Source organism: Staurois parvus, unplaced genomic scaffold (assembly GCF_062004578.1).
Source record: "Staurois parvus isolate SC_StPar_1 unplaced genomic scaffold, SC_StPar_1.0 ptg000136l, whole genome shotgun sequence".
NCBI lineage: Eukaryota > Metazoa > Chordata > Amphibia > Anura > Ranidae > Staurois > Staurois parvus.
The window spans coordinates 15,596,303-15,611,835 of record NW_028317932.1 but is presented as its reverse complement, the minus strand read 5'-3'; the positions used below and the strand labels follow the sequence as shown (position 1 = coordinate 15,611,835).

Sequence of the window (15,533 nt, the reverse complement as noted above, 5' to 3'; positions counted from 1 at the left end):
AGTCTCTTTTCTGTGAGCTGGTTTAGGTAGGTGGCTGCCTTCAGACCTTCTGCTGGGCTGGCTGCCACAGGTAGTCCTTCTTCAAGGGATTGATGAGGCTGAGCGATCCTCCTGTTCAGGTCCCAGCCTGTAGGCTTCACCTATTTTTTCCTATTGCGCATGCACGAAGCGTGCTGCGCTTTGTGAATGGGCCACAGTCGTTTGGGACATTGGAAGTGTACCAGAAGGCTGCGGATGGCGCAGAGCTTCCACCTTAGTTCGCTGCGGTGAACTGAGCCGAAAGTGGGAGCGGGTACTTGTCAAACCAGGTACCCACTCCCCCCCCAATAGATGCCAAATATGACAGAAAAGGGGGGGGAAGGCAGAAAAGTGTAGCTTCCAGTTTTGGGTGGAAGCTCTGCTTTAAGGGTTGTCGTGACCCCATGCCAAGCCTCCTGGCTGGGGAATGGTCAGGATAGGGGATGTATGCAGATGAGCCCCTACTCATCCCTGCCCACTGCTTCTAGAATTTTCTCCAGGATTCTAGAGCAGGGTGAAGTATAAAGAACTGATCTGCACATCCTCTCAGGCCTGACCCAAATTTGACCTTGCTGACTATTCCCAGGCTGCTGCTCAGTCTTTCTAACTAAGAAAACAACAAATGTAATTAGCTCCCCCTGGCTATCTAGAGTGGCGCTACACATGACATCTCACAACATCTCATGACATCTCTTCCAGAACCACTCATCCAGAACCACAAATCTGATCTTTTACAAATTAATTTACATAAATCCCTCAAGAAAGGGGTGCATTTCAACTACCAAAGTATGTTGATTATGGTTAATAATTGTTATTTACCAACACAAATATTGTCCTTTAATGGGATAGAAGGTTCAAAACCTTTATATACAATGTTCCTCCCCTATCTCCACAACACACAAAGACAGTGGAGGCCAGGCAGCTAGTATTTTTAGATGGTCAGCTAACGCAGCACCCATGTTTTCCTTAGTAAAAGCTTTATATAAGTACACATATAAACTAACTTTCAATATACTGCAGTTTCCTGGTCATGTTTGTGCACATGGTACTAGTTCTGTGTATACAGCACATTTAGTTTCTGACTAGGAAGAAGTGAAAAGGTCAGAAGTCTTCTTTTCGGAATCTGGATAAGTCAAGTCATGTGCTTAGACACCTTCACAAGATCAATGCATGTTTTTGCCATGGGCATACTGTGTTTTGCATAAATTAAAATTAATCCAATGTGCTTTAAACCCTGACTTTAACCAAAATATTTTTGGCTAGTGGCAAGAGTTATAGCCCAGGTTACTGATGGACGTCCATTCCCCTAGTTTCACAGGAACAGAAAACTGAGAGGAAAGGCTCCCATTTGCATGACTGAAGGCAAGAGAAACGTGGAAGATGTTCTACTCTTTCAACCCTCTATCCAAAACAAAGATAGAAAATAAAGTTTAACTGAATCTGGCATTAAAATGGCATCATTTACTGATTAAAGGGCTCCCAAGTTGAGATCCACCTTTAACTTTTACTTGTAAACATGTAATGAATCTGTAACCAGGAATTAAAAATCATAAAATAGAATATGTTTTACAAAATGTGTTTTCTGCAATTATCTAGGGTGTATATAGAGTATGACATTGTTGCACTAAGCCAGTAAAACTAGACTTCCACGCTTTGGCTAGCACACATCTAGCCTACTAGCTCCAGAAGCTGCTAATATGCCTGACCAGATCATGATTGGTAAAGGTGCTGTTTGGCTGATAAGTATATCAATCTGGTGAAAAAGGCAAGCCTAGAAAAATCTTTATATCAGTAAACACATAAAAGATATTGTGGATATAATACAAGTGAATAAAATCAGTAAGTACTTTCTTGAAATAGTATTCAGCAACAGTTTGTCAAAATACTGCTGGCCAAAACAGACAGTGCCAGTTTAATTTTACAACCATTATGTAGATCTGTTTCAGAGAATAGATTGTGTTACTGTCTTTTGTCTATTATGTCTCAGGTAATCCATACAGGCATGAGGTAATTGCTATTCCTTCAGATTCACAAAAGATGGCTTTGACATGGCCAGGTCAACAAGGATACTATCATGTAAGTATATCGTGTAAATATGTATATTCCCACTTATATACAGAGCCAAGAAGCTGAATAAAAAAAAAAATTGGCCTTATCTGAAATATGACATAGGGAATGCCATAAACACAGTCAACTAACCAGATTTACTATCCAATCTAACAAAATATGAGATAAGTTGGTTGGTTGTTGGTTATTGGAATTGCTGAGCCTAAAAGTACCCATTGACATTGTATGAACATTTTGGTTCTGCAGAAATAGGCAGAAAACAGGATGTTTATGAGCACTTTAGGATAATGTACTGCAGACCTAAGCTGTCAATGATGTCTATACATATACATACCTTTTTTTGTGAAATCACAATGTAGATGTAAATCCGTGCCCAAGACTATCACTCCAGCCCCCACAGCTTTTCCTCCCGTACCACTATCCCCTCCATCCTAGATTGTAAGCTCCAAGGAGCAGGGCCCTCGAACCCCTCGTGTATCGCATTGTATTGTTATTGTACTGTCTCATGTATTGTCTCCCATTGTAATGTACAGCGCTGAGCAAACTGTTGGCGCTATATAAATACTGTATAATAATAATAATATTATATATATTGATTGGTGGTCATATTGTGCATATATTAGTATGGGGGAACTGCATGCTGATTATATTGTACTGTCACCCATGTGGGTTCATTCTGGAGGCCAAACTACTTCACTGGGGCCCTGCATATGGATGGATAATGTCCTTTACACCTAACAGTGACAACTGTCCTAACACCAACTACAGAGACATTTTGAGATATACAGAGTTGAGTGCTGGGTCTCTCCACCAGCTCTTCTCACACTGTATGCCTGACCATGTTCAACATAAAAGCAAACAGGGGAGCAAAAGTGCTTACTTTGGGAGGCTTCGTACAAAGTGGTTCGAGGGCCCAGTCCCTAGGATGGTTCCCTTCCACAGCAGGCCCTAAGATAGGTATCCAGTCACTCGATAAGGTGTACCAAGTGCCAAGCCACCCTGTCTATGGAACATCCGTCACACAGGCCACCACTGCTTCCTCAACCAAGTTGGCTGATCCCCATCTAGCTACTCTTCACTTCATAACCCAAAGGATTAACTTGTAGTTGTACACTTCATTTCCCAGTTCACCAATACACTGTAGAAGTAATCTATCTATCTATCTATCTATCTATCTATTTATCTATCTATCTATCTATCGCTCTCTCTCCGGTAAGTAAATCAGACCAGACATTGCTCTTAATCAGAACTAGACAAATTCAGATGTAATTTTCATTAATTTGAGAATCGGATGTTTCCAAACTTCTGAATCAAAATAATAATGGATTTCAATGAGTGCAAAACAAATTATAATGACATGAATTAACCGAACTTGAAAATGAATTCCAATTTGAAATGCAAACATTGCAATAAATACAGTAAGGTATAAAATTAGAATAGAATAGAGTACAATAGAATAGAAATAAAAGAACAAAATAGAAAAGAATAGAATGGAATAAAATGGAATAGAATATAAACAAATAGAATATAAAATAATAGAATAAAATATGACAGAATAGAGTAATAGAAAATAAAAGAATAGGAAAGAATAGAATAGACTACATGAATAAATAGTGAAGTGCTTTCAATAAATAAATACCAAATACCCACCCAATATACAGTAAATGAATACATAGTAACCGTGAATAAAAATAATAATATTAATATCTCTTCAAATCAGTGGGTAAGCATCTAAAAAAAAATGCAATGATAATAAATAATATAGTCTCTCTTCAAAAATAATGAATGAACTCCTACATCACTGTGCAACAATAATAAATCATCATGAAACCATTACAATAATAAACACGTGAACAATCAAATCAAGTCCCACATACTGTTCAATTTCCATGCAATCGCAAATAAATTCTGATTTCTTTACAAATAAAACAGTCTTCAACGTGCACGCACACCAATGTGCCCTTCACTCCACCTTATGGGTGTCTGCTCACCTCATCTGTAAGACCCCCACTGCAATAAAAGTAGGTCAACTGCACTTTATTAAAATATAAACATCACTCCTCTCGAGTTCTCCTCCTAAAATGGTCAACAGACTCCCAGGTAAAAAGATGACATATGGGAAGCAGAAAAACAAACTGATAGTGTAGCTCGCTAATCCATTTTATTAAGAAAGATTAAATGTGTATTTGCATATCAGCAGATAAATCAGGCATACCACTAAAACATTTCCAAAGACGGTGTCCAAACTCTACCCAGCGTGATGACATCACCGTTCCTCTGACACGTTTCAACGGGATTGGCTTTCTCAAAGGAGCTTTTCAGTCTTCTAGTCCCATTACAGGGTCCCTCTATAGGGTCATCCGACTTCTTCTGCAACAACTACTGTACATCTCTGTGTATGGCCTCCCTCACAATTTTCCATATAATGGAAGCTTAGACCCCCACTTCCTCCTGCATATATCCCTTCAGAAAAGGCCTTCAAATGCCTCCACATGTGTGATCCAGACATCAGTTGATGTCTAAAACTAAGGTAACTAGCCAAAACGATTGGCATCTGAATAATTTAACAATGTATTAATTTATTATTATTTTTTATTATTATTATTATTATTATTATTATTATTAATAATAACTTGTGAGCACACTAAACATATACTTGATGTATCAGGTCCTTTGTTCTTGTGCCAATACTCTATGAACAGCTCAGTACTCTGACACACCTCATTGGGCAAGAGACAGCTGCAGATACCTATGCAAGCACAAAGATAAATATTCTGCACACAACTATGGAAAAAAAACAGGAACTGGCACCAAAACTGGTTGACTGCAAGTAGAGTATATTATCACAGGTTAAGGATAAGCAACTGTGATTATCAGTGAAAGAAAGGGTTATCATTAACAGTTAATAACCTTAGGTTATAGTGGCACCTACTTGGCAGTTATACCACAAAAATGCATAAAAAAAACCAATAATATTATATCAAGAATAACAGCAGCAATAAAACACTATCAAGAATAATACAATAATAGCAAGGCAGTTAATCTGCCTGGTAGCAATTAGTGAATGTCCAACAATGCACGCTGTATTTACCTGCAAAAGGTTTCTCTGGCTGTAAAGAAACTCCATGGATGGTCACCATAAAAATTAGTAGTTAATTGATTCCTTGTACTCAAAATTCTGTTGGCTGTGCAATGGGACCCACTTTTTATGGTGATACAATCAAGTACCGTTCCTTCAGGCAGCCAATAGATTTTTATTTTTTGCCATTCAGCCAGCAGGTTCAAGGAAAAAAAATGCCTTGATTTCCCCATCCTCACATGAGAGGTGGATGGAGGAATCCTCCTCACAGAGCCTTTGTATTCTGATAGCAGGGAAACTTCCCCACCATCAGAATACACTTATCAGCACTGTCGGCTATAGCCAGCAGTGCTGATTTTGTGGCAATTTTCCAACAGGGCAATTGTACAGAAGCCAATTGGTAGACAGACTTCTGTACAACCAAGCTGCCCATACATGGGTCCATGTATGGCTGGCTTTGTGGAATCTGCATGGTGTGGTATAGTGTTGCTAAGTGAAAATTCAGCAGGGTATACACCTCCATTTTTTTTTTTTGCACAACCAACAGGTTGAATGAAAAAAACCTCGCAGGTCCCCGCATCAACACAAGCAATGTTGATACAGTGATTACTCCCACTGTGTGTTTATATTCTGACAGGAGAGACTTCCCCCTGTCAGAATACACAGATCAGCACTTGCAGCCATTGACTGCAAGCACTGATCAAATGCTGTTTTCCAGCATGACTTTTCAACAGAAGCCCAGCTTCTCATTAGACTGACTTCTATTGAACAAATAGCAGTATCCACATACCAAAAGTAATGAACCTGCCAATTTGCTCTGCTAACAGCGGTAGTGTGAAAACAACAAGTGGCCAGTCCCCAGTCGTGTGCGTTGCGCAGACTACCGTCCAGATACTCAACAGCCAAGGCCTCCTCTGCTGTTATTCTCAGTGCAAGTCTCCTCTCTATAGAACAGGCTCCCAGCCATCTGGGCCACAATCTCAGGCCCAAGGATGATACCCTTCTAATGACTGCAAATAGCTAAGCAGGGATGTGCACTGCTCTGGTCCCTTCACAGAAAATGAAGTTATTTTTTTCACAGCCTTGGAAAACTGCTTACTGCCCTTCGATTTATATGTCTTTGCACTGGGGATTGTAAGTTTTTCCACGTCCATAGGTGAGTCCTTTTACCAAACTACATCTCCCATGATCCACCATGATCTTGCATTAAAGTCTCTCTGATACTTTATGTCCCACTGGTTCCTTCTAGTGGATGTAAGCAGAACAGCACTAGCTAGATTAGCATAGAAGTCCTGCAGCACAGTGTCTCTGTAGTTGCTTCTTCTTGGCCAGCTATGCACCCGTCTACACAAAAATGCAGCCTACTTTGAATAGCCAATCACCTGTATGTCGTTATGTCCTATAACAACTCCTGTGGGCAAATGGATAGTGAGCTCACAATGGTGGGCTAAAGGTGAAGAGGTGGGAGGGATAGGTCCAAACCAGTAGCCACAATAGCTGGTTGTTGTTTGCCTAGCAGGAAACAGAACTTTTTCTATGAGGCTGATTTTCTTGTTGATTGATTTACATGAGTTATACCTATAGCTGGTGGAAAATAAGAACATATATATTACAATTCCACCATTGTCAGTTCTACCATCTTATTTTTATGTAGTCTGCCATACACATAGCTGCATCGTAATTGAAAGGTTTGTCTTTCAACAAAATTCATGCAGCAGAAAGGGTAGTAAAGCTTACTTTACTGTTCCATATGTTTTGCTTGCCCTTTTATCTTCGTTTCCATGGAGATCACACGTTAGCTATTAGACTTTATGGGGCTAGTGTCATATTTCCTCTCTGTCAAACCAGTCTTTTACATTTTACAGCAACATTCCTTCATTTTGTTTTACTCTTGTCTACAACTTCTTCATGTTGCTGAGACAAACACCAGGAATTTCAACTGTTTCATACAAAGTTGGGGATAGTACAAACACTGCCAAAGATGCATTGTAAATGCAGATGATCGACAGCAGAGAGAAAAGCTACACTGTGTAGACATGGTGGTGAAACAAGTGCAAATTGTCAAAGATAGCATAGGTGATATGTTTTCTGATAGGTTTAGTCAGAATTCTATTAGACCTGTTAGAAATTCTGTATATAGCCCTACAAAACAGACAGTGCAAAGTCCACATGTGTTTTTCTGCTTCATTGGACAAGGAAACAGAAAACTTATTAGAAAAGACATAGAATATACTATAGATGCAGCTACAAACATATAAACACTAAATAAGTATAAGTGGCTCAGTGCCACACAGTGCCAACATATGTAGTACATATACTATATTGCCAAAGGTATTGGGACACCCCTCCAAATCATTGGATTCAGGTGTTCCAATCACCTCCATGGCCACAGGTGTAAAAAATCAAGCACCTAGGAATGCAGACTGCTTCTACAAACATTTGTGAAAGAATGGGTCGCTCTCAGGAGCTCAGTGAATTCAAGTGCGTTACCATGATAGGTTGCCACCTGTGCAATAAGTCCATCCGTGAAATTTCCTTGCTACTAAATATTCCACGGTCAACTGTTAGTGGTATTATAACAAAGTGGAAGCAACTGGGAACAACAGCAACTCAACCACAAATGGTAGGCTACGTAAGATGACAGAGCGGGGTCAGTGCATGCTGAAGCGCACAGTGCGCAGAAGTGGACAACTTCAATAGCTAAAGACCTCCAAACTTCATGTGGCCTTCAGATTAGCACAACAACAGTGCATAGAGAGTTTCATGGAATGGGTTTCCATGGCCGAGCAGCTGCATCCAAGCCTTACATAACCAAGTGCAATGCAAAGTGTCGGATGCAGTGGTGTAAAGCACGCCACCAATGGACTCTAGAGCAGTGGAGACGTGTTCGCTGGAGTGACAAATCACACTTCTCTGTCTGGCAATCCTATGGATGTGTCTGGGTTTGGGGGTTGCCAGGAGAATGGTACTTGCCTGACTGCATTGTGCCAAGTGTAAAGTTTGGTGGAGGGGGGATTATGGTGTGGGGCTATTTTTCAGGGGTTGGGCTTGGCCCCTTAGTTCCAGTGAAGGAAACTCTTTCAGGCATCAGCATACCAAGACATTTTGAACAATTTCATGCTCCCAACATTGTGGGAACAGTTTGGGGATGGCCCCTTCCTGATCCAACATGACTGCGCAAAAGTGCACAAAGCAAGGTCCATAAAGACATGGATGAGCGAATTTGGGGTGGAAGAACTTGACTGGCCTGCACAGAGTCCTGACCTCAACCCGACAGAACACCTTTGAGATGAATTAGAGCGGAGACTACAAGCCAGGCCCTCTCATCCGACATCAGTGCCTGACCTCACAAATGCGCATCTGGAAGAATGCTCAAACATTCCCATAGAGACACTCCTAAAGCTTGTGGACAGCCTTCCCAGAAGAGTTGAAGTTGTTATAGCTGCAAAGGGTGGGCCAACTCAATATTGAACCCTATGGACTAAGACTGGGATGCCATTAAAGTTCATGTGCATGTAAAGGGAGGCGTCCCAATACGTTTGGCAATATAGTGTTTTTGATTGATTGCACGGTTTAATTTTTGGACATAAAAGATTTGTATCAAAATATATGGACACTTAGAGTTTACCATTATTTTATGTGTTGTAGTTGTGGGTGTGGATTCTTTTATATATATATAAGTTGTCAGGAATGGACTCAGCACTGGTGGTGGGACTCACCTGCCGTGTGGGCTGCAGTACCAGAGCTGACCAGCGGGTGCTCTCAGCACTGGTGGTGGGACTCACCTGCCATGTGGGCTGCAGTACCAGAGCTGACCAGCGGGTGCTCTCAGCACTGGTGGTGGGACTCACCTGCCGTGTGGGCTGCAGTACCAGAGGTGACCAGCGGGTGCTCTCAGCACTGGTGGTGGGACTCACCTGCCGTGTGGGCTGCAGTACCAGAGCTGACCAGCGGGTGCTCTTAGCAGCCAGAAGCTCACAATCAGCCAAACCTGGGGCTGATTGCAGAAAGGTGTATATAAGGCATGACCAGGCCTGTGCTCTGGGCCTTGGTGTATGGTTTCCCATGAGCCTCTGTACCTAGTATCTTGAGTTCCTGCTTCGTTGCTCACCCGGCTTGATCCTGACCTCTGCTGACCGTCTCCTGTTGAACCCCTGGCTTGCCTGGCCATCCTTCTGCCTGATCCCCTGTACCGCGCTGTCCGTGAGTTACTGATCCCGGCTTGTGACCTTGACCATTCTCTGCCTGCTCCTTTTGGTACCTTGCTGCCCGCACGTTGCTGACTTGGCCTGTCTGACCACGCTAACTACTCTGCCATCCATCCATCCTGCACGGATCCAGCCGTACCTGCACATACCTCTGGCAGATCCCTCTACCACTAGCAGGTGTACTCAGGGGCCGCGACCTGGTTCCTGTCTGCTCCAAGTCCATCCCCACCATCAGGGGCCCTGGTGAATAAGCAGACTGGGACTTAGACTCCGCGCCCTGGGGAATCCTGTCCTGGGGACCACTAGAGGTACCACCAAACAGTCATTACAGAACCCTACGGCCGGCCTGACCATTCCACCTCTCCAGCCCTGACTACGCCTGTGTTCCTGCACCTACTAAGATTAGTGGAAGGTTGGTTTGTTCACTGTGCGTTTATATATATATATCTGGGTGGCTAATAGTAAACTGTATTATTATACTATACCTAAAACCTGCGTTTCCCTGTGTCAGTCCACACCTTTCTGGTCATTCCTTGATTCCTGACATAAGTATAATAAGCTTCAGGTTTTTTTTCTTTTTCAGTTCCCAAAATTCAGTCAAGAAAATGGTCAAATCTACTACCCATGTCCCCCAAAGACTGTGGCTCCTAATCTACTGTACAAGACATATGAAGAAATGTCATGTGAAAGGACAGTCAATTTACAGAGGAATGCAAATAAATCTCAGTGGTTAACAACATACAACCGCAGCTTTACAGGTAGATACAGTAAATTCTGTGAAATCTAAGACTTTTTTTGTTGATTCCCTAGTTGTTTACAGCCTACGTTTAGTTATTGTTCCCCAGGAGTAGATGCGAGGTATGTATCTGCAGAATAAAAAATTGGTAACAGTATAGTCCGGTAATATTGTTCAATATATATATATATATATTATATATAGAGAGAGGAAGTGGACGATGCTCCACAAAATGCGTTGAGTTCTTGGATGCTTCATGGTGCTTCATTTAAAGTCCCAGGCTAGGGTATTTACAATGTAAAGCACTCTGGTAATAGAGGATGGGCAGATGAATGATAAGTCTACCTCCTCCATTCATAAAGCCACCAGCAAAAGGGACACAGCTCAATCAATGTAAGTACCATCCCTTGTGCTGATTTTTAAAAAATTTTAACTTTGGCTTTAATGTTTTTTCTCATTTATTGCTCAACACAGGAAAGGCATCTTTATAAATGTTCAAATAAATAAATATTTTATATACAAATCCTGAAGTTCATTATATTTCTTTCGTTCACTGAAGTGCACAAGATTCAGAGCCTATTGGGGTTATACTGCTACCTATAGAAGGATTTGGACATTGGCAAACAAAAAAGTAGTGTCCACCCTTCCTACTCCAAGTTTATCCATGTTATTGTCCTAAGAGAGTAAAGCAAGTAAAGCATGTCTGATTTGTTTGCTAGCCATTTTCCCTGCTTTTAAGGTTATTCATTTTTCTTTCTATAATCAAGTTTCTACTACACTCCACTTGGGCTGATCTCTATTCACAGCTACCCTGAGCAACTGGGCTTCACATTGTGGCACTTTCCACACCTGAGTGTACTGTATTAGTTAGCCACAGAAAGCTTTCAGGGTGCAGAGTCATGGCACAGCTTCTGGTGTGACCCAGTCTCTGAAGATTCACTTTGTGGATAGGCCCTGTGGGCTGAGCATTGCAAGTTACCTTAAGAATAGGACCATTGGGCATTATTATTATTCCAGGTTTCCTATCAGTTTATTGTGGAAAGGATCAACAGGACTGAACTCTGACATAATACCTTAGGTGGAGAGTAACACACATACATTCTGCACTCTTCTTCCTGCCATTCAGCGTAAGGTAACACATACCCTCCAAAAAATCCTCTCCCCAAATGTGAGCAAGAGCAGTCAGGTCCATGATGTTACTCCTCTGCCGGTTCTGCAAACCGGGCTACACCTAGTACCACTTACAGAGAAGAGTACCAAAACTGATGAACAGCCCATATTTTCTGAGCAGTTTTCTGAACAAATTTTTTCTTCGATACTCAGATCGTGGTGAAATGAACCCATTACAACTTGATGATTATTATGAGAAGGTAATTGGCAGCACAACAGGAAGAACAAATGAAAATACAGGAATAGTAAGTTTTATTCATGTATGCACACATTACATAGTTAATTTACCAGCAACATTTCCTAAATGATGTGATAAAAACAAGTGTACCTTTAATTTATGAAGCAAAATGATTCCCTCTCCCAGTGTGGGGAAGAGATGAAATGTAAAAAAAGGAACTTTAAATGTGCCATAGTATACCAAATGTGCCACAAATTGATAAAAAGTATACAAAGCTTTTTTACAAAAATAGTACACAAACATTATTAAAACCATGATCTATGGAGCAGCATACAATATGTCATGGGACAGATTTGATGGAAATTGATACATCTATAAAAGGGCATTCCAAAATTTATCCTAAGTATAACAGACCATCAGGTGTGTTGTAGGTGGAGGAGGAGGAAGAGATGGCTCTCAATGGCGTTCGGAATGGTGGCGTAAGCTTGGAGAGAGCTATATCCTTGGCCTTCCTTTTGTGATTCTTGAGGATTTGTGATTTTTTTTCTATTGGACTTGGAGTTATTCAAGTTTTATTGTAGAGTTGGTATTTTCCATTTGATTCCTGGATGCGTCTCTCTTCCTCCTCCCCCTCCACCTACAACACACCTGATGGTCTGTTATACTTAGGATAAGTTTGTGAATGTCCTTTTTGCTGGTGTGGATCCTGATAAGCAATGTTAACAAAATGTGTTGATCATTCACAGCCGTTTCTGCTTACCATCGGCACAGAGACATTGTCACATCATATGTATAAATTTCCATCAAATCTGTCCGATGACATATTGTATGCTGCTCCATAGATCATGGTTTTAAATATTTTTGTGTAGTATTTTTGTAATAAAGTTTTGTATACTTTTACTCAACTTGTGGCACATTTGGTATGCTATGGCACATTTTAAGTTCCTTTTTCTACATTCCATCTCTTCCCCACACTGGGAGAGGAAATAATTTTGCCTAATATATATTGTTTATGGGGACATGCCTGAATAAGGTTAAGATCTTATCCACATACACTTTCTTTATACCTTTAGTTTACCTATTAAACCACATGCTGACTTACTGTACCTTTATGAAAGTCCTGCCATAATCTCTGCCTTTTAAAATGTGGCTTTCAAGTACAGCTGTGTTTTCTACATCTGCACTCACTTTCTAAATAAGCACATGATGATTTCAAAACGGTGTGATGCTATCCACCGAACTGTGCAATTGTACCTAAGACCATTTTTTTTTTCAATTTTGGATAACGTAGGGAATGATCCTGTACTGTAGCCACAACAGAAAAATAGGGGAAATCTCTCCAAAGTTGTCACCAGAACAGAGGTCGCCTTTGGAAGATTTAATCTATATTCCTGTTATTCCTGTAAAAGATTTGGTTTTAAATACACTTTAAACATCAAACACCCTTGATTTACAAGAGTAGCAATGGGGTTGAGAGATAACTACCATATTTATTTTTTAGTAAAAATAACTCATGCAGTATTTATCTCAAAAGTAGTTAATTCACTAAAAAACATGCATTATTTACCGAAGGCATTAAATATTTATGTTTTGCAATATTTAGCGCTTAAATTTTGTCTTTTTTCACTATTTTTTTTTGCAGGCTAATACTGCACCAGAAGGCACACATCAATATAACACTATGAAATCATTCTAGTGTGCTTTCACCAATCTCCCTCTGATGAAATGTTACAATTTATTTTCAGTCCTGAGCTCAGAGGAGAACATGTTCACACTGATACATTGTATACTTTTCACTTCCTGGCCAGTGCAGAGTTCCTCTAATTGTTATTTTGTACATTTTTAAAATACCGCCAGCAAACACCAGGTTATAAATAACAAATGTGTGTTTTTTAGTAAATTTATGTTAATGATTTATCTCATTTTTTGCGGTATTTATCTCACTATTTTTTAACAAATGTGTATTATTTACCTCTCATTCAATATTTTACTTTGGTGAATTGACTCTTTTATGTCATGTGATATTTCCAAAATTAGTCATGTGACCTTCATATTGCATGCGGTAACCTTTAGTAAATTGACCTCAGTGACTTTATGGAAATGCTTTCTTTTGCATGCTGAAAGGTGAAGTAGGGCCAAAGCTATTTTGGCCCTACCTCTATGGATCACAGGAGTGCAGTACATTTTGCACTCCCATGACCTGTTTAGTCTGCAGTAAGCTGACAACACTCAGCTGGTCCAGGTTCTGGAAAGATCCAGACTTTAAAGTTGAGCTCCACCCAGATGCCTGGACTGGCAGTTGGCTCAGCCTCTAAATGAGTCACTGAGAGCCTGAGCCAGTCGCTCCCACTCCCCCACAGCCTGGTGCTCCAGTGGGTACTGGAATGGTATAGCAGGGAGTGGTCGCTGACAAGTCACTGAAGGCTGAGAACTAAGTAATCAATGGTCTTTGATTGCTCATTTCTCAGTCTTAGAAGCAGCGGGGGGCAGATGCGGCATCGGATCGATGCTGCATCCACATAGGTGAGTATTTTTTTTATTTGTAGAAACCCATACCTTTCTTTAAAGTTCAAGTGTAAATTATTCTCCAATGTGTAATGTGTATGAAGTAGAGATCCATTCAACCACAGACATAAATAGAAAATGTCTCATCTGCTACAAAAGTCATTTATTTGCTGCAAGAAGGCAGAGCATTGGCTTTCTTAGGTGCAACTCACCACATCATGTAAATGCCATAAAAGTAATATATCCACTATGTACAATGTAATTTCACTCAAATGACAGTAGATGGTATTGCTTGGGTATAGTGACATATTTGTAAAACAAAAAAAGAGATTACACAAATTTAAAGATTTGCAAATTTGCAGTTGGATAAAAATGCATTTATGTAATTTCACAATGATCTTTTTCAGAAGCCAGCATTCTTATCAACTGTCCTTCAAGCACGGCCAATAGAAGGACGCATTGCACGTTCAAGAGAGGGTCGCCGGACTCTCGTGAAAGAGGAAGAACCTGGAAATGGAACTGTAGAATATAAACCCAGTTCAACTGATGAGGTGGAGACACCTATACGTATACCCTGTACCTCTGACACTGCTACTAACACAACTAAGAAGGAAAACACAGAGTATATATCCTCAATGCAGGGACATAAGGAGCCTGATATACGCAAAATTACAGACACAGAAAAGACAGATGTATTGTACAGAAGGCAGCTAACACCCATACCAACTCAATATGATTTGGAGTATAAAAGAGTCCATGAAGATTTACCAGGTGGACAGGATCCATATATTGTTTTTGAAAATGCTTCTGAGCTCAGTAAACCATTCCAAAAAAGGTGTTTTACCAGTCTAGAGACTTGTTCTACAAAACCACAAGATAGTATATTAAGCCACTATATTCATCAAAACACATTAAGAACACAAAGTGCCATTCAAAATGGAAAGACTTCACCACATACAACTCTACTTGTGCTTCAAGACTCCTTCTCAAAGTCAACAGCTCAAAAAACATTCCACCAAAACTTTCCAGAAAAAACTAAAGATCTAAGAGAAAATTGTCATTCTGGAAGGAAGCACAAGTTTTATGGGTTCCATTCCTTCTATTTCCACAATTAGCAGTATCAACCACTGTATAAACAATACAAGAGAAATAAAAGAGTCTGCTGAATACAACTGTAGTAACAGTCTGTAAATAATTCCATTAGCTAATATTAAACAGATTTGCTTGATAATCCTGGGTTCAACCATGTAGTAAAGAAAATCTGTACTGTAGATGTATGGAGGATGCCATTGCCAGTCTCTTCTGAAAAGCTAGTCAAGGGTGTAACTATAACAAATCATGCAACTGATATGGGGGTCATTAACTATGGGGGCTCAGCACCATTACATAGTGATTTATGCAAGCCGATATTTAAAGAATTTGGCAAATACACTTGGATACATTATTTTTATATGTGGATTTGGAAACCTTTATAAGAGCTTATGTTGCCTGGCATGTTTTCTTGCCTTTGGAATGTACATTAAACAAAGGTCAACAAAATCCTATTGACTTTATTTCAGCAGTAAACATGGC

The 15,533-nt window shown here is 40.3% G+C and overlaps 1 protein-coding gene across 1 annotated transcript in view; it reads left to right on the top strand.

The window, feature by feature from the left end:
- SPMIP4 (sperm microtubule inner protein 4) overlaps positions 1–15,133 on the top strand; it is a 62,069-nt gene extending 46,936 nt beyond the window's left edge. Inside the window, exons 6-9 of the mRNA XM_089673223.1 lie at positions 2,006–2,094; positions 9,956–10,130; positions 11,432–11,523; positions 14,369–15,133. Of these exons, the coding sequence (XP_089529349.1) occupies positions 2,006–2,094; positions 9,956–10,130; positions 11,432–11,523; positions 14,369–15,076 (1,064 nt within the window). The 3' untranslated portion in view covers positions 15,077–15,133. The remainder of the gene's footprint in view (positions 1–2,005; positions 2,095–9,955; positions 10,131–11,431; positions 11,524–14,368) is intronic.
- The last annotated feature ends 400 nt before the right edge of the window (positions 15,134–15,533 follow it).